Source organism: Lissotriton helveticus, chromosome 6 (assembly GCF_964261635.1).
Source record: "Lissotriton helveticus chromosome 6, aLisHel1.1, whole genome shotgun sequence".
Taxonomy (NCBI): domain Eukaryota; kingdom Metazoa; phylum Chordata; class Amphibia; order Caudata; family Salamandridae; genus Lissotriton; species Lissotriton helveticus.
In genome coordinates, this window is record NC_136067.1 from 52402556 (window position 1) to 52430046 (window position 27491).

The 27491-nt window shown below is 48.5% G+C and overlaps 1 protein-coding gene across 7 annotated transcripts in view; it reads right to left on the bottom strand.

The window, feature by feature from the left end:
• Positions 1-27491, bottom strand: part of DNAH8 (dynein axonemal heavy chain 8) — a 10041960-nt gene that overhangs the window by 8332295 nt on the left and 1682174 nt on the right. For all 7 annotated transcript variants that reach the window (XM_078647354.1, XM_078647353.1, XM_078647356.1 and 4 more), the window contains exon 13: positions 5078-5275. In XM_078647354.1, the coding sequence (XP_078503480.1) occupies positions 5078-5275 (198 nt within the window). The remainder of the gene's footprint in view (positions 1-5077; positions 5276-27491) is intronic.

Here is a 27491-nt window from a genome sequence, read left to right on the forward strand (position 1 = left end):
GACGAGTCACCCCATCCTGAATTGCCCTGGGTGTCTAGTTTTCAAAAATGTATAGGTTTGCTAGGTTTCCCTAGGTGCTGGCAGAGCTACGGCGCAAAAACAAAAGGTAGTCTTTTTGTCCAAATCGTGCTAAATTTCACTGGGAAATTGAGGTGCGACCATGCTGCGTTTTGCGCTGTTTCATGTCGCAGCCACTATGCCTACCCACGCAAGTGAGGTACCATTTTTTTCGGGAGACCTGGGGGAACGCTGGGTGAGTGGAAATTTGTTGATCCACACAGATTCCAGAACTTTCCACCACAGAAATGTGAGGAAAATGTGTTTTTTTGGACAAATTTTTATGTTTGCAAGGGATTCTGGGTAACAAAACCTGGGGGTAGGCAGACGAGTCACCCCATCCTGAATTGCCCTGGGTGTCTAGTTTTCAAAAATGTATAGGTTTGCTAGGTTTCCCTAGGTGCTGGCAGAGCTACGGCGCAAAAACAAAAGGTAGTCTTTTTGTCCAAATCGTGCTAAATTTCACTGGGAAATTGAGGTGCGACCATGCTGCGTTTTGCGCTGTTTCATGTCGCAGCCACTATGCCTACCCACGCAAGTGAGGTACCATTTTTTTCGGGAGACCTGGGGGCACGCTGGGTGGGTGGAAATTTGTTGATCCACGCAGATTCCAGAACTTTCAACCACAGAAATGTGAGGAAAATGTGTTTTTGTGGTCAAATTTTTATGTTTGCAAGGGATTCTGGGTAACAAAACCCGGGCGTAGGCAGACGAGTCACCCCATCCTGAATTGCCCTGGGTGTCTAGTTTTCAAAAATGTATAGGTTTGCTAGGTTTCCCTAGGTGCTGGCAGAGCTACGGCGCAAAAACAAAAGGTAGTCTTTTTGTCCAAATCGTGCTAAATTTCACTGGGAAATTGAGGTGCGACCATGCTGCGTTTTGCGCTGTTTCATGTCGCAGCCACTATGCCTATCCACGCAAATGAGGTACCATTTTTTTCGGGAGACCTGGGGGCACGCTGAGTGGGTGGAAATTTGTTGATCCACGCAGATTCCAGAACTTTCCACCACAGAAATGTGAGGAAAATGTGTTTTTTTGGTCAAATTTTTTATGTTTGCAAGGGATTCTGGGTAACAAAACCTGGGGGTAGGCAGACGAGTCACCCCATCCTGAATTCCCCGGGGTGTCTAGTTTTCAAAAATGTATAGGTTTGCTAGGTTTCCCTAGGTGCTGGCAGAGCTACGGCTCAAAAACAAAAGGTAGTCTCTTTGTCCAAAGAACGTAAAATTTCACTGGGAAATTGAGGTGCGACCACATTGCATTTTGTGCCGTTTCCTGTCATAGGCACAAGGCCGACCCACACAAGTGAGGTACTGTTTTTATCGGGAGACCTGGGGGAACGCTGGGTGGGTGGAAATTTGTTGATCCAGGCAGATTCCAGAACTTTCCACCACAGAAATGTGAGGAAAATGTGTTTATTTTGTCAAAATCTTAGCTTTGCAAGGGATTCTGGGTAACAACACCTGGTGGTAGGCAGTCGAGTCACCCCATCCTGAATTCCCCTGGGTGTCTACTTTTCAAAAATGTATAGGTTTGCTAGGTTTCCCTAGGTGCCGGCAGAGCTAGGGTGCAAAAACTACAGGTAGGCACTTTGCCAAAAAAGGGTCAATTTGTAACTGCTAAATTTAGGTGTGACCACGTTGCATTTTGCGCCGTTTCCTGTCGCAGGCACAAGGCCGACCCACACAAGTGAGGTACCGTTTTTATCGGGACACTTGGGGTAATTCAGATTTGTAAATCAACTGTTATTACCAATTGAGCTTTCATGCATTTCTCCCTTTGAATGAAAGACATTGTGTAAAAAAAAATGAGTATTCCCAAATTTGAAAATGTGCAATTATATACTGTTTCTGAAGTCTATAATTTGTACCCAATTCAGAAATACATAGGTGTCTTTCATACAGATTATTCCATGTATACATTTTCCAAGACAAAGTGCACTATACCCAGTAAATGAAAAAATACCATTGCAAGTTGCTGCTCAGTGTTTGGATCTGGGTTCGTCGGGTTCTTGGTGAAACTACAAGTCCTATATATCCCCACAACAAGGAAGGTCTAACAAATGTAACGGTATATTGCTTTCCAAGAGCTGTCAAAATTAGAAAAAGTTATAAGTGAAAACGTTGAGACAAAAGGCTGTTTTTTTCAAAAAAATTTCAAATATTCCAATATCTAACTGTTAGTTTCTATAACGAAACTTTCATGGATTTAGACAAATGACCCCTTTCTGAATTCAGAATTTTTTCTACTTTTCGAAAATGTAAAGCTTTCCAGGATCCATTATTGCTTTCAAACTCATTTCTACCATTAACTGGAAGGAGGTGGAAAGCTCTAAAAATAGCAAAAATAGGCTATGTCCCAGAAAAATGCCAAAACTGAGTGAAAAATTTCGGTTCTCTGACAAAAGTCTGTCATTCCCTGACAGCTGAGAAAATGGAGATTTCAGCCCCACAAACCCTTTTGTGATACCATTTTCAGGGAAAAACCCAGAGGCTTTCATTTGCAGCCCGTTTTTCCCATTTTTCTGAAAAAAACAAAAAAATCACTATATTTTGGTTAATTTCTGGGACCCCTCCAAGGGAATCCACAAACCCTGGGCGCCTTTAGAATCCACATGATGTTGGAAGAAAAGGACGCAAATTTGGCGTGGATACCTTATGTGGTCAAAAAGTTACAAGGGCCTAAGCGCGCTCTACTCCAAAACGCCAAAAAAAGCCTCAGCACAGGAGGGGAAAAGGCCTAGCAGCGAAGGGGTTAAGCTCTATAATTGATGGATATAAAAACCATGATTCAGTAATGGCGTTCTAATTTGTTCTACATTTATAATGGTGTAAGGATATAAAGCAGTGTCATTTTACCTCTCATTAGAGTGATATGCTCTTCTGATTGCACGGAGGAGCCACCGTTTAATGATAATCAAAAAAGGAACTTCTATGGTTTATAAGCCTGGAACAATAGAGAAATTTTTCCTTTTTATAAAAATACTAGCCAGTCTAGGCAATTATTATCCTATTTTGCCCAATGGTGCAGTATACTAACCTGTTGTAGATAGAGGCTACTTCCTTAGAAGAACTTAATCTTGCTCGTTTATATGCTTCAAGTAACAAGTTTCTCCTTGTTTTGATATAAGGGCCAATCTGCGACCTTATATCAAAACAAGGAGAAACACAGCCCGCACCAGGAGGTGAAGCCAAGGCCCTACTACAGCTGGTGTGTTTTTTATTAGGCCAAAGATAAAAATGACATTACGCAATGCTACACAGCACACTCAAATCAGGGAGAGGCAAGTAACAAGCCCCACCCCTCGCTCTACCTCTTGAGCCGCAACAGTGTAATCACAGAGCGAAAGGTGTTGGAGCGCTTTCTTAGTGTTTATAGCTCAGATCATATGTAACTCTCACTTAACACTTTGGGCCCGATGTAGGTAATTCCGATTTACCGACTCTTAAATACCGAATCATACCGATTCGGTATTTAAGAGTCGGTAAATCGGAAGCAGGCAGATGTAGGTAATAAATTACCGATTCTGTACGATTCGGTATTTACCGAATCGGTAAATACCGAAACGCTATTGCCCATTGAAATCGCTATTTCCCATTGATTCCTATGGGCCTTGAAACCCATAGGAATCAATGGGAAATACCGAATCGGTATTTACCGATTCGGTAAATACCGAATCCTCCAAGGGTGAACGGGGTGTCACTTTGACACCCTGTAGCACCCCAATTCCAGGCTTGTGTGTCATGTGGCACACATACATGCTCTAAGGGCATGTCTGTGTGTCACATGGCACAGGTGTACATGCACAGATGTGCATGTACACCTGAATTCGGTATTTTACCACCCAATTGTATTGGGTGATAAAATACCGAATTCTGAAGGCCTGTAGCACTGTAAACAGTGCTACCTACATCTGGGATTTACAGAATCGGTAAAATTACCGATTCGGTATTTTACAGAATCGGTAAATTTACCAATTCGGTAAATTTACCGAATCTGTAAAATAATGGCCCCTGCATCTCAATCACCAAATACCGGTCGGTAACGGCCGAATTCGGCCGTTACCGACCGGTATTTGGTGACCTACATCGGGCCCTTTCTCTATGTAATTTAGAATACTTACACATCTTCTTCACTGCACTATTTATCACTACTTTGAAGACGTCGCAGGCCGGTCTCTTCCTTTGTTATTTACATTCTAACAAGCGGTGGAGAAAGCCCTTTATTGCAATGTCATAGGACTCGCATTTGCGAGAGTTTAAGCTATTCGTATTCTAAATGACAATGCCTTGTATTTATGTTTTAAAACCAAAAACATGAATCATTTACAATGCCAATAGCTCAAACTCACGTGAATGCAAGACCTATTGCATTGCAAATGCATGTTTTTAACAGGTGTGTTTTTTTCCTGCAGGAATGAGCAGAAAAAAATTAGCAGGAACTGTGACATGGACAAATGCTGCAGGCTTGAGACGAAGTCTCCTGTAGTTATCTCGTATAACAATGCAAGATATGCCCAGGTGCACAAATTTGATGCACCATCCTGGACAAGTGGAAACATTCCCACAATTTCATTCAACACTATTCCCATCTCTCTGGCAGATTACGGTATTTCCTAACGCTCTGTGTGGGTTAAAACAAACATGTGGGGAAAATCATTCCAATCACAAGGCACCTGCCTTGTTACCTTACTTCTATACCCTTATTCTGGCTCTCCTTGCTTACCACTGAGGTCCGCATAATTGCCGTAAAATAAGGTGAACATGGGTGTCTGCATATCAGGTGGACTGTGTGCCTGTTTTTTGAGTGTGCATGTTTGTTTGTTGTTTTATGTGCACCGATATCTGTAGTTATGATGCTCAACACAGTATGTGTGTAAGTCAACATGAGAGCAACGTGTGATGTATCTGTGTTTGTGTCATACAAAGTCAGCCCTACGGTCAATACACGTCAACATTTAAACAGTAGCCATTCATTTTCCAGGAGCTGATCTTTATAAGAGGATATAATTACTACTTACGTCTAAACTTTCTATCAATTTCATAAATTCGGCATAATCTGTATCAAATTCTGACTTTCGTTGGTCAAGAATGTCGTATGTTTTCTTCTGAATACTTTGGTAGATGGTTTTGAACTTCAGTGAAAGAACATCTATAGATTCAATAACTGACATGCTCAATGAGCTGTACGTCTTCACAATATTCATTATCTCTGTGATCTAAAATGCAAGGATAAATAATGTGGCCTTAAATGGGGAATGAAGAAATATTGCCATTTAACAATTGAACATGTTGGGATTTGGCAGTGGAATATAAATGTGTCAGTAAGAAAGTTTCATATCAGATAGAGATTAGAGTTTCTACATGCAAAAGTCATTCAAAGTAGTATGTTCATTCACAGAATTGGTTTGCATTATTAATGTCTTTTATTTTTACAAAACACTTTTCATTGTTTCATAAAGGCAATTGTAGCAAAACCAACATAAACATAACATATTCACCAAATACTCTCATTTTATTTGCTCAGTGTCATTAACACGTGCAGCATTGCAGTGGAGAAGTGTGGCTCACTGGTTAGAGGAGGCAGACCTGGAAGCAGAGGTCAGCCCGGGACCAGGGTTCAATTCCCGGCTCGGCGGGGTCTTGAGTCCTAAAATGTCCATGGACTCGACAATTCTCACTCCGGTGCCTACTCGATTCATGGGTTCACACTCTGCGACTCTGGGCAATAGCTTGCTTAATCTCCACAACGGCCCCTCGCGGCGGGATGCCTGGCTTTCACCTTGCGGATACCCTTCCGGGGTTATCTCACAGGGGAATACCAGGACGGGTTCCCTAAGCAAGCGCTTAGAAACCGCTTGGTCATTTGCGCTATATAAATTCCTGTGCATTTACATTTACATTGCCACTCATTACTTACTAATTGTCCCTCATAACCATAACACTTCCTAACCCTCTGCATCAGCCCTCGTTTCGGGAAAACGTGTACGCCTCTTCCATCCAGGTTACCAATTGTACTCATTGTCACATACATTTATCTGTATTCTATACACCCAACCCATATTTTTAAGTATTTGTGCAGGCAGCCCCTTACTTCGTACATTGGCATTTCTTGTGTCATACAACGGTCTAGGCCTAGTGCTCAAGTTTCCAGATCTAGTGGGTGGTTCTGCCATAAATCACTAGTTATCACCTACTTTGACACCACTAAGCCCAGGGTAGCAAGGCAAATTTGTATATGTTGGAATCAATAACAGTAGAAAGGTGAAGTAAGGCAGAATGGCAGGGCCCCCTCCCAAAAGGGTATATTCCCAGGGTGTAGCCTGTATCAAAGAAATCCCCTTGGGTCACAGCACCTTAAGTTCCCACTGAGAGATAATGAAAGGAGAAGGGGAAACATATTTACCAGGCCTTTAAGAAACCTATTGACAATAGGGGACTTAAGGAGAGTTGGTCAGGCAGTCGCAAAAACGAGACAGGGAAGAAAGGTAACCCTTTAGAGTGTCCAGAGCAGAGCCCTGCTGGGCAAGGTAAGAATACAAAGAAAGACATCAGAAAGGGAAGCAGTAAGAAGGTCAATAGACTTTTCTGAACCATATAATACAACTTTCTTCCACCAGCAGGTGTATAACGTTTTGGTGGAGAGACATCTGGCTCCCAGAATAAGATTGCAGACTTCGGGAAGACGATCATAAGTTGTCAAATGTCGGGGCGTGGCTAGCAGCCGACGAACATGGCCGCAGCCTAGAGAGACCTTGCGCTCCACATACAGGGCCCAGTCTATCCGCACAATTATCCGATGACCAATTAGCCCAAAACAGTTCAGGAACGTGGCGCAGAGTGACCGGCATTTTCTGCAGCCAAGTTCGGCGAACGACAGAGCTCCACTGCAGCGGTGAGGGAAGGCAGCGTCCTGTGGCCTACTTGTGTGCGGCATCCGGGACCCTTAGTTCCGCAGGTGTCCGGAGGGGGCAGGCCAGGATCGGCCCGAAAGGGAGTGGCTGTGACGGAGGACGGAGCGCTCCCCCTTCTCTTCGCCCGGTCATAGCGGTGAGTGGTGGAACATCGCAGCGCGGTCTGGCGATGGAGGATTGGAGCCGGTGGTGTCCTCATAGCGGGACATGTGGAAGATTTACGGTCGGTCGGGGTGAGGGCCTGGTGGACTCCCTGACTGCCTTTTTGTGACTTTGTGTTGCCGTCCGCAGGCCTGGGCTGGATGCTTGCTTTGGCTGAGGCGTCCCAGAAATATCAGAACTTGAGGATGTGCCACTTCTTACAAGCGCTCACAACATAAGGCAATAGTACATATCGACATCGCAGCTGCACTGCTGTCTTAGCCCCCGGGGAGGGGCGGCCCAGTTGCTTTGTGCTACTCTGAAAGGTCCTTCACCCAACCTAACTGGCTTAGGGACGCAAACTACTTTGTGGACCTGGACCTCACGATCTACATCTTCCTACCCACCTAAAAGGACGAAGTTCTGGTGGCTAACCGGCCTTAAAAGTCATTTACAGTCCGTGGCATAGGACGTAATCTCCTTTATTGGCTTGGAGTAATACAGTGCACTGTCCTGCGGACATCTACTCTTGCGGGCCCTGCTCCACGTGAGGTCCTCCCCTCTACCACTACCATGAGCAGCAGGAACACAAAGGGGACTAACCAGGTCAAGCTGGACAAATTTGCATTCACCAAGTCACCGGGTGATGCACAAGACAAAGACGTCCCGTCGTCAGCGGGGGTGACGGGGGGAGGGGCACACAGGAAGTCACCGTGCAGGACATTATGACAACCTTAAATAAGGTGGATTCCAGAATTGGGACTTTCGCAGTTGACCTGGCATTAATCTGAGCTGATTTTAACAAAATGTTCGCCCAAATATCAGACGTCGAGACTGCAGCGGAAGCCCTCTCCTCCAACACTTCCACCCTTAAGAAACAGGTGCAGCATCTGGAGGTTGACAATAAACTTCTAATGGCCCGCCTTGAGGATCAGGAAGGGCGCTCGAGGCGGAATAATATTCGCATTATTGGCGTGCCGGAGGGGACAGTGGGCCTGTCCCTGGACCTCTTTGTGGAGGACCTGGTGATGACTCACCTCGAACCGCGGGGGTTGTCCAACTTCTTTTCTGTTGAGCAGGCGCATCGGGTCCTGGGTGGCAGGCCGAAGCCTGGGGCTCCCCCGCGACCTATCCTGGTACGTATATTTAATTTCAGGGACCGAGATGCAATCTTACAAGCTGCCCGGAAGGCCTTGCCGATCCGCATTGATAATGCTGCCAACACGATCTTCCCGGACTACATTGCAGCAGTCACGAAGCAGTGCAGGGGATTCATTGACGTGAAGAAGGCTCTTCGAGAATGGGAGATAAAATATTCCATGCTATTTCCAGCCAAGTTAAGAGTAGAGGCTGAGGAAAAAGTGTGGTTCTTCCCCACGCCTGAGGAAGTGCAAGACTGGCTGGAAGGATGGCGTAAGGCAACGAGGCAAGGTCACACTGGACCTCGTGAACCGCGGCGCAACGACCATCAGGACGACGTGGAACGAGAATGAATAAGTATCTTCAAACTCTGGAGTGCTGATTGTGGGGGGCTGACATTGCGGCCACATGGGGGAACTCAGGCCTTGCTTCCTCGGGACTGTGGCCTCTCTGGTAACGCTGTATGGTGAGATATGAAGAGGTGCTGATACAGTCACTTTGAGTTGTCACTCTCAGGTACTTTTTGATCTGTCTTGTGGGGATGTCCTGCCGAGATATTGTTTGAAGACACTTGTAAGACTATTCCCCCCCTTTTTTAAATGTATTTGTTTACACTTTTCAATCAGGAGTTCATAATAGCCTCTCCCATATACACTACTTTCTCCTCTCTGCAGATAGTCTGCCCCACTTAACAGATGTTGAGATTCGCCGTCGCGGCATATCGGACCACTCGCCCATTTCCTTGACCTATACGGTGCACACTAGGATGAGAAAGCGTATTTTCCCTATCTCCCCAGGCTACTTGAAGGTCCCAAAGATCCGCAAAGACATTGTTACGAATATACAACTGTGGTGAGAGGGCAGGCAATTGCCTCCATAACGGGCCACAGGCGTACGGCGAGAGGCAAGTTAGAGGTACTAGAGGCTGTACTGGCCGAACTTCAGACACAACATGAAAAGAACCCTTCTCGGGAGACGGCATAATACCTACGCCTTAAACAATGCACGCTTAAAGAATACCAATGTGAACAGGTTAAACTGCAGCTCACGGCACACAGTCTATGAGGTGGGGGACAAGGCGGGCAAGCTTCTGGCGTGGCTGGACAGGAGGGAAAGAGCGCAGAGAACAATAGCTCAACTCCTCACCTCGACTGAGACAATCGTAACCGCCCCTGAAGATATAGTAGAAACCGTGGCTGGGTATTTTGAACAGATTTACACTTCTAACTCCCACATGACAAAGCAGGAGGCACAAACTTATAATAAAGATATAAAAATGCCTGCTCTGTCGGCTGAAGCGGCCCTATCTTTAGAGGCTTACTTCACGACTGATGAACTACTGACTGCCATCCACTCCCTGCAATCTGGGAAAGCTGTGGGACCCAATGGGATCCGCATTGAGCTCTATAAACGCACATCTGACCTAACTGCCCCACATCTCCTGACAATGTTCACAGATAGCTTGGAGGCAGGGGTATTACCATGTGATCAATGAATGGCCACCATAGTTGCGGTGCCAAAACCAGGCAAACCCCCAGATGAATGTTCATCGTACCATCCAATATCTCTGCTTAACGCCGAAGCTAAGATTCTGGCCAAATTGATTGCCATCCGGCTAACCCCACACCTCGAGACTCTGATTCATCCGCACCAATCCGGGTTCATGCCCAATAGGAACACCACACTTAAACATCGGCGGGTACAGGCAGTAGTGGCACGCATGTCATGTCTTCAGGAGCCTGCAGTCATCCTTTCTCTTGATGCTCAAAATGCATTCGACATGGTGGAATCTGTTTGCTGTCCTCAGGCATTTAGGCTTTGGTCCCAAATTTGCGCATGGGTGAAATTACTATACTCACGTCCTCTGGCACACGTGGTGGTCAACGGCCAAATCTCTAGGGATTTCTTGTTGGGTCGAGGCACGCGCCAGGGCTGCCCGTTGTCTCCTTTGCTATTTGTGCTGGCGCTGGAGCCACTGGCAGCCTGGATTCGATGGGACACCATGATTAGGGGACTTAACTGGACTGCGACGTGGGAGGACCGCATCTCAATATATGTGGATGATGTGCTTTTATACTTGTCTTCCCCAGACGCTCTATCATAGTACTCTTGAATATTTGCGAAATTTTTGGTCGGGCATTCAGGTATAACATCAATTGGTCCAAGTCTGTTTTGTTCGTCCTTAAAGGCCCACCCCCACTGCTCCCGGTGGACTGCCACTTACGGTCACGGAAGACTCTTTTAAATATTTGGGTGTGTGGGTGACGCCCAGTCCGGGTGACTTTCTCCTTAAAAATTTAGAGCCACCCCCCTTGAGCGGTTTTGTAGTGACATGAAACACTGGCAGAATCTGCCTCTGACCCTCCTGGGCAAGGCAGCCCTTTATACAATGATGACGCTTCCCCGGCTACTATATATATTGGAAAATACTCCATTCCCTGTCCCCTTAAAGTATTTTAAAAATATAGATGCGTTAGTCTCGGGTCTGCTCTGTAGTAGTAAGCGCGCATCTCACGGGGCAAGTTAGTCAGGGGCTGGTACGACGATGGTATCGCCGTTCCGGACATTCAGTTATATTACTGGGCAGCCCAATTAAAAATAATAAACCACTGGTTGCACTTGCCCCAAACAGAACCGGCATTCCAGGCGGACAGGTATGAGCTGGGAGAGGCAGGAATTCTTTCCGCACTGTATGACAAAGGTGGCTCTTCATCCCTCCTGGGACCGACGGCACACATAGTGAAAATTTGGTACGCGGCACAGACCCGTCTTAAATGCAAAGACAATATTACTCAAATGACTCCACTTTGGTCAGCACGACAGCTGGGCAGACTTCGCAATAGCAAGGGTTTCAGGGCATGGGACTTGATAGGTATCTCCACGGTGGGTGACCTATGGAAGAGAGGTGCTTTAGTACCATTTGACCAGCTTCAGATCCAATACGACTTAGCGCCCACCGAGAAGTTTAGATATTTGCAGATGTCATGCCCTGGGATCGGTTTGTTCCAGCGATCGGTTCTCTTGCCGGGCACCGATGTACCTGAGGCCACCCCGTTAGAAGACAGACTGCTTACTGAACACATGCCCAAAAAGGCGACCTCATTCACATATCGCAAACTAGTTAATAGCTTACCGGACCCAACACTGAAGCTTTTAGCGCAGTGGATCTACTGATGTGGGGGAACTCGACGAGGCGGACTGGCAAACAGCACTGTCCTCCCCGCGGGAGGTGGCCGTACCCTCTAGACTCCGCCTGGTACAGCTAAAGATACTTAATTGTGTGTACTGTACTAGGGTAACCCTGCACGCCATAGGGAGGGCCACGCACCGCTTTTGTCTCAGAGGTTGCGGGGAAGAGGGAACGTTCTTTCACTCCATATGGCAGTGCCCCCAGATAACAGCGTATTGGGCTACAATCATGAGAACAGTGTCACAGGTGGTGGGGGAATCGGTTGTCCCGGAGCCAAAATGCTGTCTGCTAAACATATGGGAGCCGAACGATCTTACCCGCCCTGCTCAGGATTGGGTGACGCTGGGTATAATGTACGCCAAACGAAATATAGCCAGATATTGGGGATCCGTGGAGGTGCCCACACTTACAGACTGGTGCATTGATCTTGATGCGGCTATGATGGCGGAGAGAGTGGTATACTTGCACCGTGGATGCCCCCAGAAACGGGACAAAAATTGGGGTGTCGGGAATGAATATAGGGGTTATCTGTGTGATCCAACAATGCCAGATGGGGAGAGTGAATCTGATTAGGAGACGGGAATTTCGGAGATGTAGCAACGGGGATGAAATCATTTCTTCAGGCTTTGTTGATGAACACGCTGTCACTGTAATCTATAATGCTCTGTAATACCCAATGTATGTACCATCTGTCTGTCACATGCCCTGTTGATGTTCTCAATAACATTAAAAAAAAAAGTTGTCAAATGTCACAGCTCAATCTCCACACAAGAAGGCTGAGAGTTGACAGATGTGGGTAGAGCACCGTTCCCCACTGCTGTGACAGAAGATCCTGCTGATGGGGCAGGCTGATCAGAGGATGATGCTCATGCTATGAAGCTCAGGATACCAGACTCTCCTTGTCCAGTTCGGAGACACAAGGATGACTTGGGCCAGGTCGTTCCTGATCTTCTTAATAACTCTGGGCAGAAGTGGTGATAATATGGATATTGATGTGTCTGTCGACTAATATGAACATCCTTATTAGAAGAATACCCCATCCTGTACTTCACATCTATCACGCAATACATGTATGGAATCAGGCAGGCCATGCAACTTAGGCCCAGAATCACTTAATGAAAGGTTATAGGTGGGAGCGTTCGTAGCTGGCAGGCAAACATGCCAGCAGGAAACTCTTGATCAATCCCACAGATAGGCGCAGCAACATCAGGATGGTCAGGGGATATTCCCCTCAATAGAGTACACATGTCCCAAGGAGATACACGATCTTCGAAAAACACCATAAAATCAGATGTCACATGAGTTAGGAACACTTAGCCAATTAGGACCTAGCACATGAAGTGATTATGCGCTCCCCACACCAGACATCTGGAGACATTCATCACTGTCCACACTGTGTCCATCAAGGTCGACACGTTGAGAAGCAGCAGGAAGCAGTGAGGAATGAGTGAGGGCGATTAGTGCAGCAAGCTGCAGCTGGGTGAAGTTTGTAGTCTGCATACCCCCCACCTATGGCCTCAGTGGTGCGGGTGACTGCCTCTCCCCTCTCCCCAGTTCTGGGAGACTGCAAGGCAAGACGCAGCAGACGATCGGTGAGTTCGCCCCCAGTGTGCTCACCTGCCTGCCCTCTCGCTCCGCGAGCCGGCCTTGACCAAGCGGAACTCAGAAACCAGCAGGCAGATCAGTAGTGCAGCAACGGTGCCTGGCGAGTAGCAGTAGCAAGTCTCACCAGCCAGCCTCAGTGTCATACACGCAGATCCATGCAGATCCTCGATACTCCTGTCTTGCCGTCCCCATCATTGGCAGTGGTGCGGCTCGACCAGTTCTGCCAAAATGAGCACTCCCCATCAGTACTGACACAGCCGACATGTGATTGGCGAGGGAGTCGAGGAGAAGCCGGGGAGAGGGCCCATTCACCACAAAACAAGCACAGCAGGTAAGGCTCAGAGCTGCAAAGGTAATCGGGGGGCAGAAGCGATCAGCGCTAGGCTGGTGCGGCTTGTACCCCTCAAGGTGACCCCGCCCTGCAATCATGTCCAGGCAGTTGTTTACCCCGGTGGTAGAAGTGGGCGGGATCAGAAGGGCACGGCGTGCCCCTACTTTTAAAATTATTTCAGTCCGTTCCCCTACTTCTTTCTTTCAAAAAAGCATCCCAAGACGGCAAGAATAGTCCAACTTAAAAACGATAACTTTTTCTTTCAGCTTCCAGGAGCGGCTCAAACTTCTCTGTTGACCTCCAGAGGCTGCAGCAGCCCCTCCCTGAGCTCTCACAGACTGAGGGCAGGCCAATTGTCATTCCGATTGTGGCTGATTATCCCCTTTCGAATGACAATGTGTCAACCCTCTGCCTTTGGCATGTCACAGTGAGATCTAAGTTAGTACTGTGGGGAACTTGCCACCATGTGAAATTTGTCGATGTTATACACAAAGTCAACTGGGCAGGAGCAGTGATGGTGCAGAAGAGGAGACAGGAAAGGAGAGGTGATGGGGCGGGAGAGGTGACCGGGCAGGAGAATTAATGGGCAGGAGAAGTGATGGGGCAGGAGAAGTCACAGGGCAGGAGAAGTGAAGGGGCAGGTAGAAGTGACAGGGAAGAGGCAACAGGGATGGAGAGGTGATGGGGGCAGCAGAGGTGACGGGTCAGGAGAGGTGACCGGGCAGGAAAAGTGAAGGGGCAGGAGAGGTGATGGGTCAGTAGCAGTGACGGGACAGGACCAGTGACGGGACAGGAGAGGCGACAGGAAAGGAGAGGTGACGGGGCAGGAGAAGTGATGGGGCAGGAGAAGTGACAGAGCAGGGGCGGTGATTAGGCATGTGCAGGAGAGGTAACCGGGCAGGAGCGGTGAATGGACAGGAGCAGTGAATGAAATGAAATGAAAGAGGTCTTATTGAGCACGTTTGCTGCCCTGGGGCGTCCAAGCGCTGAAGAACGGGAATACTACCTACTGGCACAGTCAGCCTAAGAAAGTTATTCGCATTTATTGAAAAGAAAGGTTTTAAGCTGTTTGCGGAAAGAAGGCATATTATGGTTGGATCTAAGGTGCAGAGGGAGTGAGTTCCACAACTTGGCCGCATTGTACGAGAACAGTCTGCCTCCTGCTCTGGATCTCTTGATTCGAGGGACTGTGGCCAAAAAGGCATGAGTGGAGTGAAGCTGTTTTTTGGGAAGGTATGGGGTGATTAAAGATTGGTTGATCACCGGTTCAGTCTGCCAGTAGGCTTGGTGAGAAATGCACATAGATTTAAAGTTAATTCTCTCCCTGACTGGGAGCCAGTGCAGACTCCTCAGCCCGGGTTTAGCTGAGATCCTACGGGGGAGCTTAAGCAGCGTGCGTGCAGCGCTGTTCTGAATCCACTGCAGCTTTTGCAGGGTATATTCAGGTGCCCCTAAGTACAGGGCGTTACTAAAATCAAGGCGAGACTGAATCAAGCCTTGGATGACGATTTGCTTGGCTACAAATGATAAAAGAGGTAGAATCTTTTTCAGGAGTCTAAGGAGGCCAAAGCAGGTGGCTGAGAGCTTAGTTGCCTGGGTGTCAAAGGTCAAAGACTTATCCAGCCAGACCCCCAAACTTTTTATGTTGTCTTTGGGAATGGGTGCCGTGCCCAGTGTAAGAGGCCATATGGAGTCAATAGAAGGCGATGCCGGAGGGCCAAGGAGCATGAGCTCCGTTTTGTCTCCGTTCAACTTGAGACATGATGTGGTCATCCAGCTTTTAACTTCCTCCAGGCAATTCGTTAAACCGGCATGTGCTGGCTGACTGTTCCTTTGCATCATAGAGACCACCAGATGGGTATCGTCCGCATATGTAACGATCTTAATACCATATGGACGGACGATCTCAGCCAGCGGTCTCATGTATACATTAAACAGTGTCGGGCTCAACGATGAGCCCTGTGGTACCCCACAGCCCAAGGGTTTACTAGAGGATACAGTGTCTCCTTCAACGACTTGGAAGGTCGTGTGGCTCAAAAAAGACACTCCTAGGCTGAGGAGTCGACACAGTAGAGTTCTATGGCTCACCGTGTCGAATGCGACGCTCAGATCGAGGAGGATGACTGCCACCGATCCCCCTCAATCCAAAATCCGTCTAGTTTCCTCCGTTACTGCCAACAAAGGAGTTTCCGTTTCGTATTTGGGGCGGAATCCCGTCTGGGTGGCATCAAGCAGATGGTTACTCTCGAGAAACGTTGTTAGATGGATATTGATGTGTTTCTCGAGGATCTTGCTCACCCAGGGGAGCAAAGAAATGGGGCGGTAGTTGTTGAGGTTACCAGGATCTAAATTTGGCTTTATCAAAAGCCCCTGCACCATTGCCTGCTTCCATGTGGGCGGGACGATACCTGAGGACAGGGAGACATTGAGTAAATTCATTACATTAGGAAGAATAACTTGGGTAGCCGTTGTGAGAAGTTGGCCTGATATATGATGTTCACTAGTTCTAGTGACCACCTTGTATCAGTCCAAACAACCCTTATGGTGATTGGTTGTAAGTCAACCTTATAGACCAGCTATCCTAATGGTAGCATGGACAAAGCAGTCTTAGGCTAAACTCTTTTGGCATGTGAAGCCAGCTGTTTTACCACAATATAACCCTTTGAATACCAGATGAAAGGACACCACACAGGTTGTTATGAAAATAAACAGTATATTTATTAATAACAACACCTCTGAACTCTTTATGAGGTCAGAGGGCTAAGCACATGACAATCTCTTACGAAAAATATGTTAAGTTTCACAAAATTACAATGGTGCCCTAGGGGCACGACAAACCATATACTAAGTAAGTGGAATGTGAGAGTCGATAAAAGGAATGGAGCTGTCTAGAGACTGTAGGATCGGTGGGACCACGCTATACTAACTTCAGGTAAGTAATCGGTGGCCCACGGGACGCGTGTGCAGAGTGTGAACTCACACGCGAGATGCGTAACAACGTCTATGGACAGTACAGTTCAAGTAAAAGGTGAGTACGGACAATCCTGACTAGCTAGGACAACAACGACGGTGGAACTGGACACTAGGACAGTTAAACTACCCTTTAGCACCGAAATGCTCTTGTTACCTCACCCACGGACTGCGGGTGCACAGGTGTCAAAGTGCGTCGGGTTCTCGCGTTGAAGTCTATGGAGCCTGAAAGAAAAGATGCTGCAGGCGACCAGGAGGAAGATGTCCGGTGCAATCCAAGGGTGGATTGTTGAAGAAGAAGACCTGAAAGCAGAGGGGACAATGTTCACAGTCACTAGCCAGTGACTGGAGTGGAACCAGGAAGGAACCAGATGTCGACGTCGCGATCAGGTGAAGAGTGGACGCTTGACTCTGCAGCCACGTGGTCCAGGAGGTGTCTTCGACGACCAGGATGGAGGCACGAGCTGTCCCATGCAGGCTCTCGCTGTCGGCGGTGTTGGATCCGGAATCGGCGTCAACAGGCCTTGGCAAAGGCAATCCACGCGGTGAGTGGAGAAAGCGTCTGGTGCGGACTAGGAGAGTCAGGGGTGCCCCTCTTTTGGAAGGGAGCAAGGGCCAGTCTGGAGCAACCAGACCAGCAGCAAAGATTCAAAGGTTCGTCGTCTAGGAGGCCACTAGCCAGCCGGCAAGTGACCAGACAACGCGTCGAGCAGCAACAAAGCAGAAGGGCCCCACGCATGTCTCGTGGATGCTGGAGGGCTGATCTTCGGTGCAGGAGCTGCTCGGGGATGGGGCTTCTCAGTCCCCAAAGCACTTGGTGGAGTTTACCTCGGGAGTCGTGCTGGAAGCGAAGTGCAGTTTCTTCCAAGATGGCCGGTCCCACGTGTCTCTTCGCACCCACGGGTCTCAGCTTTGCTGCAGATGTGGGTTGAGGTCGGAGAGGTCTGGGAATCCGGGTCTCGTTGGGCTCTGAAGTCTGGATCCTGGAAGGAAGACGAAAAGGGAAGCCGCTGGACGCTTGATGGTGCCTGCTTGTTCAGGGTGGACACTCCTTGCCCACAAGGGAGATTCTTCAGTCTTCTGTGGAGCAGAACGTCGAAGTCCAGAGTTTCTTCTTGTAGAATATGTTCAGGATAATCTGATTTGGAATGGGACCAGCTCCTACCTTTATCCTGCTAAAGGGGGCTGCACTACTGACTAGGTCCCTCCCCTGGGTGGGACCAGGAATGGGGGTGGTTACACCCCCTATCCTTTGTCCGGTTTCCCGCCAGAGATGGGGCTGGAGTGTCCCAGCAACTGGTTTGAACCGGTGTATGCACAGGGCACCTTGTGTGCCCCAGGCATGTCTCATTCCTTTCAAGCCTACCCTACCCAATACACAAAATCCTGTCTGGGGTGGTGCTAGCACCTTCCAAGGCAGGAAACCCTTTGTCCAAGCCATCCTCGCTGGAAGGACTCCCAGCAGCAGGAGGTCAGACTTGTGTCTGTGGTGGCAGCATCCATTTTTCGAGTTAACTTTAACCGGAGTTTTCAGTTACATACATGTCGTGTCCCTCTAGAAGGGTGGAATGCTACCCCCGTCGCCAGAATTGGCAAGGGGGTAGTATTCCAAATCGTATGACACCTTACTCGACATGTTTTGATAATGTTATACCAGAGTTAGCATTTAACCGCGAGGATTATAATGCACTTAAGAGTATATGGTATAGCGTTATCATGGAACAGCTATAAGGACTTCGTTCCGCAAGCTGCAAACGGGCTCAGCTCATGCCAGAGCACCATCTCACATAATTCCAAGCACTCTGCCTTCAGGATTGATAAGGCCTGCCATAGGAGTGACTGATAGGAATATATGTGTCCATTTTAGGGTTAGATATAGGTATACTATATCTACAGCAAAGGGTGATTACACCACCTTGCCCCAGCTGTCATGCAGCCAGTTGTGTCAGTTTTGGATGGCCAGCCAGGGGTGGCATAATACATGCTTCAGCCCCTGGTAGGCCCTGGGTACACCTATGCCCTGGATACCTAAGGTATACTGTACAGGGACTGATAAGGTGACTCAGTATCCAATTAGATATGTACCTAGGGTACATGGAGTCCATTTTAACAGAGAGAGCGGAGAGCCTGGGGTCCTGAATAGCAGAATCCCAGGCCAACTAAGTCAAAAACCAGCAAAACACCAGGCAAAAAGTTGGGGGTAACCATAGTCAGATATCCACCTTCCTACATAACCCCCCCCCCCCCCCCAAACGAAAGGAGATAAGGCTATCCTTGACCAGGTAAGCCTATATTGCCTGAGTGGCCATATGAGGAGGTGCATGCACTGGCATGGTTACCCCCTATCTCATGGTCCACTAAGCAATCCCTCACCCTAAGGGTATCTGAGGGTCTCCACCATAGGGAATCTCTACCTGTGGTGTGTTTTGGCAAAGTAAAAGGCTGGTGCTGGGATGGAGTATTGAAGTGAGGCTCCACTACTGTTGGGCTCAACTTCCTCCAATCACTATCCACCATATATGCCTTTCTTTCCAGGACTGAGTTGCTGTATGCTCTCAGGGTCAACCTCTGGCTACCTAAAGCTGGAGGCTGACTCCCTCTGTTTGGCTTACTGGAGGGACAGGTCAGGTTTGGGGCCCTTAGGTCCCAGGTTTGGCTGTGCCCAACAGTGTCCATCTGTGGGAGGTCCCTAACTAATTTTAAGGGGGATCCCTCAGGAGTTTGTTTTATTTTCACTTGGCTAGGACTACTAGCTTCAGTGCCCTTAATCTGTTGATTGGGGAGTTCTTTTGGACAGGGGGCCCTTTGGGGTCCACCACTGGCCTCCCTGGCCTCCACAGCCCTGGGCTGACTGAGGCAGGGTAGAGAGGGGCAGGTTACCTGCTCCAGACTGGGTCCCACCTTGGAAGGGTCCACTGATGTGAGAAGTTGGCCTGATATACAGAGCTCACTATTCTAGTGATCACTATGTATCATTCCAACGACCCTTATTGATGATTGGTTGTAAGTCAACCTGATAGACCAGCTATCCTAGTAGCATGGACAAGAGCAGTCTTTAGGCTAAACTCTAGAGGGCGTGTTAAGCCAGCTGTTTACCACCACATTTGAATTGAATTTGAATTTAAAATTATTTATTCAGCGCTCGCATACCACGCGGTTTCATGGCGCTAGTGTTGATCAGTGGCCAAACGGCAGATAAGAATTAGGTCGGATATGCTTGTGTGAACAAGAAAGTTTTAAGCTCTTTTCGAAACAGGGGATAGGACAGTGAAGTGCGAAGTGTGACAGGGAGGGAATTCCAGAAGGTTGGGGCCAGGACTGCGAACCTCGCTCCGCCAGCCCTTTGCTTTTTAAAGCGCGGGATGGTAAGAAGGGCCAAGTGGGCTGAGCGAAGTTCTCTGCCTGGACAATATGGCTTGATAAGGGAACAGATGAACTGAGGAGCAGTGCCCGATCTGGCCTGGTATACAAGACAACCAAGTTTGAATAGGGCACGTTCTCTAACCGGGAGCCAGTGCAACGATTTAAGTAAAGGTGTGACTCGGTGGTATCGGGGTAAGCCATGGATCAGGCGAGCCGCCTGATTCTGCACCAGTTGTAGACGGCGAATCAGGTATGCAGGAGCTCCGTTATAGACTATGTTTCCATAGTCTATACGGGATAGAACCATGGCTAACATGATGATTTTTAAAGCTGGGGGGGTGAAAAAACGAGAAACCTTCCTAATTACCCTAAGAGAAAAAAAACAAGAAGAGACCACCGAATTGACTTGTGGGTGAACAGTGAGTTGGGAATTAAGGTAAATTCCCAGGGTTTTTACTTTAGTCACCGGGAGTGGAGGGGTACCAAGGGAAGAGGGCCAGAAGGAAGGGGTCCATGGACTGCAGCCACCTCCGGTCAAGATCAATTCAGTCTTGTCCGGATTGAGTTTGAGGTGGCTGCAGTTCATCCAATCTTGGATAAGGATCATGATGGTTTGGACATTTAAAGCAGATGAAGGTGAATGGGAAAGATTGAAGATTAACTGGAGGTCATCCGCGTAGTTAAATACGGTGACCTCCAGTTTGAACACCAAGTGAAAGGACACCACACAAGTTGTTATGAAAATAAAAGTATATTTATTTATAACAGTACTACCCTGAACTCTTTATGAGGCAGGGAGCTAAGCACAACACAAAACTCTTTAGAAAATACTTAAAGTCGCACAATTTACACAAATGCCCGAGGGGCACGGAAAACCATATACTACAAAAGTGGAATGCGAATTACTAGCAGGTAAGTAACTATTCTCAGAGGCTTTGGAATCACTAGGACTAGACTACTGAACCTTTAGATTACGAGCAGGAGGCCTAGGGAGATCGGGTGCAGAGTGTGCACTCTCACGCGGGATGTGGAACAAAGTCTATGGAGGCTAGTAAATGCAAAGTTAGTGTTATCGGATGAATCCGACTAGGTAGAGCTAAAACGAAAAAGGATCTGGACACTTAGATAGTTAGGCTATGCTGGGGCACCGAAAGGCTTAGGTTACCTAGCCCAGGGGCTGCGGTTGCATAGGGTTCAAAAGACGTCGGGAATCCTCGTTGCAGTCTATGGAGCCTGAAAGAAGAAGTTGCTGGCAGGCGACCAGTGATGAAGTTCGATGTGATCCAAGCCTGGATCGGTGAAGATGAAGACCTGTAAGCAGAGGGGACCAAGTTCTGAATCACTAGCCAGTGATTAGATGGGCACCAGGATGGCACCGGGCAAAGTCACCTCGACCAGGTGAGTGGGCGACGCTGGGCTCTGCAGTCTCTCGGACCAGGAGGCGTTGTCGGCGACCAGGAGGGAGGTGCGAGCTGTCCCACGGTGGTATCTGCTGTCGACGTCGCTGGACCCAGGATTGGGGCAACAAGTCTTGGCAAATGCAAGCCCACGCGGTGGACTCAAAATGGCGTCTGGAGTGGACCAGGAGGGTCCGGGGTGCTCCTCTGCTGGAGGGAAGCAAGGGCCAGTCTGGAGCAACCAGACCAGCGGTGTTGTCGTCGTGGTTCGTCGTCAGAAGGGCCACTAGCCAACGGGCAAGTGTCCTGGACAACGCGGTGAGCAGCAAAGAGCAGAAGGGCCCCACGCAGATCTGGTGGATGCTGGAGGGCTGGACTTCGGTGCTGGAGCTGCTCAGGGTTGGGGCTTCTCAAACCCCAAAGCACTCACTCAAGGGTCCCTCGGTGGTCGTGCTGGGCAAGCGTCGTGCAGTCTTGAAGATGGCCGGTCCCTCGAGGTCTCGTCACACCCACGAATCTCAGCGTGGCTGATGATGCAGGTAGAGGTCAGAGGTGCCAGGGAAGCCGGTTCTCGTCGAGCTGGGCAGTCTTGATCCGGAGGAGAGACTTACAGCAAACCGCGATGCTTGGTTGGTGCCTGCTGCTGCAGGGTGACTACTCCTTAGTCACAAGGGAGAAATCTTAGGAAGAAGTCTTGAGTTCCTTTCGTAGAAAGTAGTTTCAGGATTCAAAGATGATCTAATTTGGAAGGGGGCCTGCTCCTACCTTTATCCTGAGAAAAGGGGCTGGCACGCGACTAAGTCCTGCCCTATGGGTGGGACTAGGAGGGGGGTGGTTACACCCCTCTCCTTTGTCCGGTCTCTCCCCAGCTCAGGGGCTGGTGTGCCCCAGGAACTGGTTTGAGCCGGCATATGCACAGTGAGCACCGGGGTGCCACTTGCAGTCACCTTCCTCTATAGCCCTGCCTACCTGGGATACACAAAACCCTGTCTGGGATAGTGCTGGCACCGCCCCTGACAGGAAACCCTTTGTCCAAGCACTCCTCGCTGGAAGGACTCCCAGCAGCAGGAAGTCAGACTTGTGTCTCGGTGGCAGCATCCATTTTGTGGAGCTGGGGCTATGTCCAACTTTAACCGGGGTTACAGGCTACCAACATGTCTTCTCCCTCTAGAGGGGTGGAATGCTACCCCCGTCGCCAGAACTGGCGAGGGGGTAGTATTCCAAAGCGTATGACACCTTACACGACATGTTTAGATATTGTCAGACCAAAGTTACCATAACCGCGAGGATTATAAGGCACTTAAAAGTATATGGTCTGACGCTATCATGGAAACGGCTAAGGGATAGATCCCGAAAGCCGCAGACAGGCTCAGCTCATGCCAGAGCACCATCTCACACGATTCCAAGCACTCTGCCTTCAGGATTGTTAAAGCCTGCCATAGGAGTGACTGATAGGAGATCTGTGTGCCCATTTTAGGTTTAGATATAGGTATACTATATCTAAAGCAAAGGGTGATTACACCACCTTGCCCCAGCTGTCAAGCAGCCAGTTGTGTCTGTTTAGTTAGTCAGCCCAGGGGTGGCATAATACATGCTGCAGCCACTGGGAGACTTCTGGGTGCACCTCTGCCCTGTGTACAGGGACTTTGAGAGGGCCCAGTGCCAATTCAGTACCTGGGTACAATTTGGAATAGAGAGAACAGCTAGGCTGTGGGTCTGATTAGCAGGCCCACAGCCAGGGAAAGTCGTAAACCAGTGAAGCAAAAAGCAAAAAATCTGGGTGATCATAGGATTGCAGACCCTACTCTCCTACAACTGACATCAGGGGCTCTGCCAGGCTAGGCCTGACCACCTCTGGGGCAGTTTCTTCACAAGGGGTAAGATCAGTTCCCTGAGGAGGCTGATCCTTTCCTAAAGTCTGGTGGGAGGGAGATTTACCTTCCTCCTCAATGCTCTCTGTTTGAGTGGAGTGATCCATAGTTTCAGGATTCACAACACTATTATCAGTCTGAGTTTGGGCTGTGGCCATCACAACCCCACCAACCTTTTCAGGAAGGGACTCGGTTTGGGTATGGGCTGTTACCATCACAGCCCTGCTAACCTTTTCAGGGAAGGAATCTATTGGAGATTGGGCTGACACTGGCACAGCCCTCCTAACCTGTTCAGGAAGATTTACCATTTTAGAATGGGTTTCTTGTTCTACCTCAGCCCAGGCTGAGATCTCTAAATCATTCCCCAGTAGGCAATCTACAGGCAAGTTTGATGACACTGCCACTCTCTTGGAGCCAGTGACACCTCCCCAGCTGAGACTTACCACTGCCATGGGATGATTTTTCTGCACTCCATCAATGTTTGACACCTGGTATGTGGCACCAGGTATAAGTTGCCTTGAGGGGACTAGGCTCTCAGTCACCATGGTGATGCTAGCCCCTGTGTCTCTATAGGCCTCAACTTTTAGACCATTGATGAGGGGCTCCTGTCTGTACTTGCCCAAAGTGTTGGGACAATCAGTGAAGTTGGCAAACCCCATGCCATTCTCACAGACAAGAGTATCTGAGTTAGGGGACCTGGTTAGGCCAGAGTCCCCAGGAACTCCCAAAGTAAATCCACCCAAATTCTTGGGGGCACTCCCACCACCTGGGGGATTACTACTAGTAGTAACAGGAGGCTTGGAAGTGTTACTTGGGGGTATGTTTTCCTTATTGTTGTTGGCCCTTGGGCAACTGCTGACAGTTTTCCAATGGCCTACCTGTTTGCAGGTATAGCAATAAGGTTTCTTCTGGTTATTGGAAGGATTCTGGGACCCACCCCCCACCCCTCAGAGGATTTTTGGGGGCCCTGATGTGGTTTGATCAGTAGTTTATTCCCACCCTTCTCTTGAGGTTTGGTTGATTCCTTCTTTTGGTCACCACCTTGGTTCTTAGGCCTAATCCTGGTTCTGACCCATTTGTCTGCCCTCTTACCCAATTCTTGTGGAGAGGTCAGATCAGAGTCTACCAGGTGCTGGTGTAATAACTGGTTCTGATTATACAATCCTGTGTAATCAGTAACTTTACTTCCCAGTAACCAGCCCTCCAGAGCCTTAGTGGCACAATCAACAAAGTCAGTCCAATCTTGAGCCTGAGTTTTCTGGGTATCCCTAAACATCAACCTGTACTGTTCAGTGGTTAAGCCAAACCCATCAATCAGAGCAGTTTTCAAGACTTGGTAATCATTAGCATCCTCATCTCTAACAGTGAGGAGCTTGTCTCTACCTTTACCTTCAAAGGAGAGCCACAATATAGCTGCCCACTGACTCTGGGGTACCTGCTGCACTTTGTAGGCTCTCTCCAAAGCAGTTATCCACTTGTGGATATCATCTCCTGTCTTATAGGAGGGCACTATTTTACTCAGGTGTCTATTATCAAAACTCCTGTCTTTATCCTTAGGGATATTGCTGCCACCAGTGGGGACTACCCCACTCAACTGTTGCTCTCTAGCAAAGGCAAGCTTCTCTTTGGCAAGGGCAAGTTCTTCCCTCTGGATCCTCAGATTAGCCTCTCTCATCCTTGCTTCATGCTCTCTCCTCTGAGGGGAAGTCATTCTCCTCTTGGGAGAAATCCTTCTCCTCTGAGCAGAGGCATGAGAGTGCACAGATGCATTGGAGTCCCTAGAATGAGACCTATCTCTTCTAACTCCAAGGTTAGGCCTGCTGAGGTCAGTACTGGGGGTTCCCCAGATCCTTCCCTATGTAGGTCTAAGTTGGCCCTTGTAAGTCTGCTGACTAACTCAGGACCTTTGTCTGCCTCATCCCCAGAGGTATCCCCTTCTTCCTCCTCCTCTTCTACATTCTCTGTTTCAGGGTGATCTGGATCACCAAGGGTACCTTCTAAGGCTGGCATGCTCCCATCTGTATTAGAAGCCTTTCTAGCATCATATATCTCTAAGAGACCTAACAGAAAAGGAGTGGTAGGGTTAGAACCCTGTTTCAATTTCCTGGAGGTACACAATTGTCTCATCTCCTGGAAACTAAGAGCTGCATATCTGGAAAGGACCTGTGGAGGGTCACTAACCACTAGGGGAGTCTCTGAAGACTCTCCATGGGTAGACATGCTTCTAGTGAGGTGTAAGTGATGCACCTACCTACACTATGGGTTTTCCTACTGATCCCTTGCTAAGAGTTGTAGTCAGGGTGTGCTAGGCCCTTTCTACTACAACAGCTGGTTCAGTAGAACTCAGAGTATTTCTAAGCTTGTTATATGTACCTAGAGTACCTTATGGGATCTTTCAAATGATATTTCAAGATTATACGTGGTAAAAACAACAGCAAGCTCAAATCCCAACCGCTGCACACCAATGTGAGAAGTTGGCCTGATATATGATGTTCACTAGTTCTAGTGACCACCTTGTATCAGTCCAAACAACCCTTATGGTGATTGGTTGTAAGTCAAGCTTATAGACCAGCTATCCTAATGGTAGCATGGACAAAGCAGTCTTAGGCTAAACTGTTTTGGCATGTGAAGCCAGCTGTTTTACCACAATATAACCCCTTGAATACCAGAGGAAAGGACACCACACAGGATGTTATGAAAATAAACAGTATATTTATTAATAACAACACCTCTGAACTCTTTATGAGGTCAGAGGGCTAAGCACATGACAATCTCTTACGAAAAATACGTTAAGTTGCACAAAATTACAATGGTGCCCTAGGGGCACGACAAACCATATACTAAATAAGTGGAATGTGAGAGTCGATAAAAGGAATGGAGCTGTCCAGAGACTGTAGGATCGGTGGGACCACGCTATACTAACTTCAGGTAAGTAATCGGAGGCCCACGGGACGCGTGTGCAGAGTGTGAACTCACACACGAGATGCGTAACAACGTCTATGGACAGTACAGTTCAAGTAAAAGGTGAGTACGGACAATCCTGACTAGCTAGGACAACAACGACGGTGGAACTGAACACTAGGACAGTTAAACTACCCATGAGCACCGAAATGCTCTTGTTACCTCACCCATGGACTGCGGGTGCACAGGTGTCAAAGTGCGTCGGGTTCTCGCGTTGAAGCACTTGGTGGAGTTTACCTCGGGAGTCGTGCTGGAAGCGAAGTGCAGTTTCTTCCAAGATGGCCGGTTCCACGTGTCTCGTCGCACCCACGGGTCTCAGCTTTGCTGCAGATGTGGGTTGAGGTCGGAGAGGTCTGGGAATCCGGGTCTCGTCGGGTTCTGAAGTCTGGATCCTGGAAGGAAGACGACAAAGGGAAGCCGCTGGACGCTTTATGGTGCCTGCTTGTGCAGGGTGGACACTCCTTGCCCACAAGGGAGATTCTTCAGTCTTCTGTGGAGCAGAACGTCGAAGTCCAGAGTTTCTTCTTGTAGAATATGTTCAGGATAATCTGATTTGGAATGGGACCAGCTCCTACCTTTATCCTGCTAAAGGGGGCTGCACTACTGACTAGGTCCCTCCCCTGGGTGGGACCAGGAATGGGGGTGGTTACACCCCCTATCCTTTGTCCGGTTTCCCGCCAGAGCTGGGGCTGGAGTGTCCCAGCAACTGGTTTGAACCGGTGTATGCACAGGGCACCTTGTGTGCCCCAGGCATGTCTCATTCCTTTCAAGCCTACCCTACCCAATACACAAAATCCTGTCTGGGGTGGTGCTAGCACCTCCCAAGGCAGGAAACCCTTTGTCCAAGCCATCCTCGCTGGAAGGACTCCCAGCAGCAGGAGGTCAGACTTGTGTCTGTGGTGGCAGCATCCATTTTGTGATGCCAAGACTCGAGTTAACTTTAACCGGGGTTTTCAGTTACATACATGTCGTGTCCCTCAAGAAGGGTGGAATGCTACCCCCGTCGCCAGAATTGGCAAGGGGGTAGTATTCCAAATCGTATGACACCTTACTCGACATGTTTTGATAATGTTATACCAGAGTTAGCATTTAACCGCGAGGATTATAATGCACTTAAGAGTATATGGTATAGCGTTATCATGGAACAGCTATAAGGACTTCGTTCCGCAAGCTGCAAACGGGCTCAGCTCATGCCAGAGCACCATCTCACATAATTCCAAGCACTCTGCCTTCAGGATTGATAAGGCCTGCCATAGGAGTGACTGATAGGAATATATGTGTCCATTTTAGGGTTAGATATAGGTATACTATATCTACAGCAAAGGGTGATTACACCACCTTGCCCCAGCTGTCATGCAGCCAGTTGTGTCAGTTTTGGATGGCCAGCCAGGGGTGGCATAATACATGCTTCAGCCCCTGGTAGGCCCTGGGTACACCTATGCCCTGGATACCTAAGGTATACTGTACAGGGACTGATAAGGTGACTCAGTATCCAATTAGATATGTACCTAGGGTACATGGAGTCCATTTTAACAGAGAGAGCAGAGAGCCT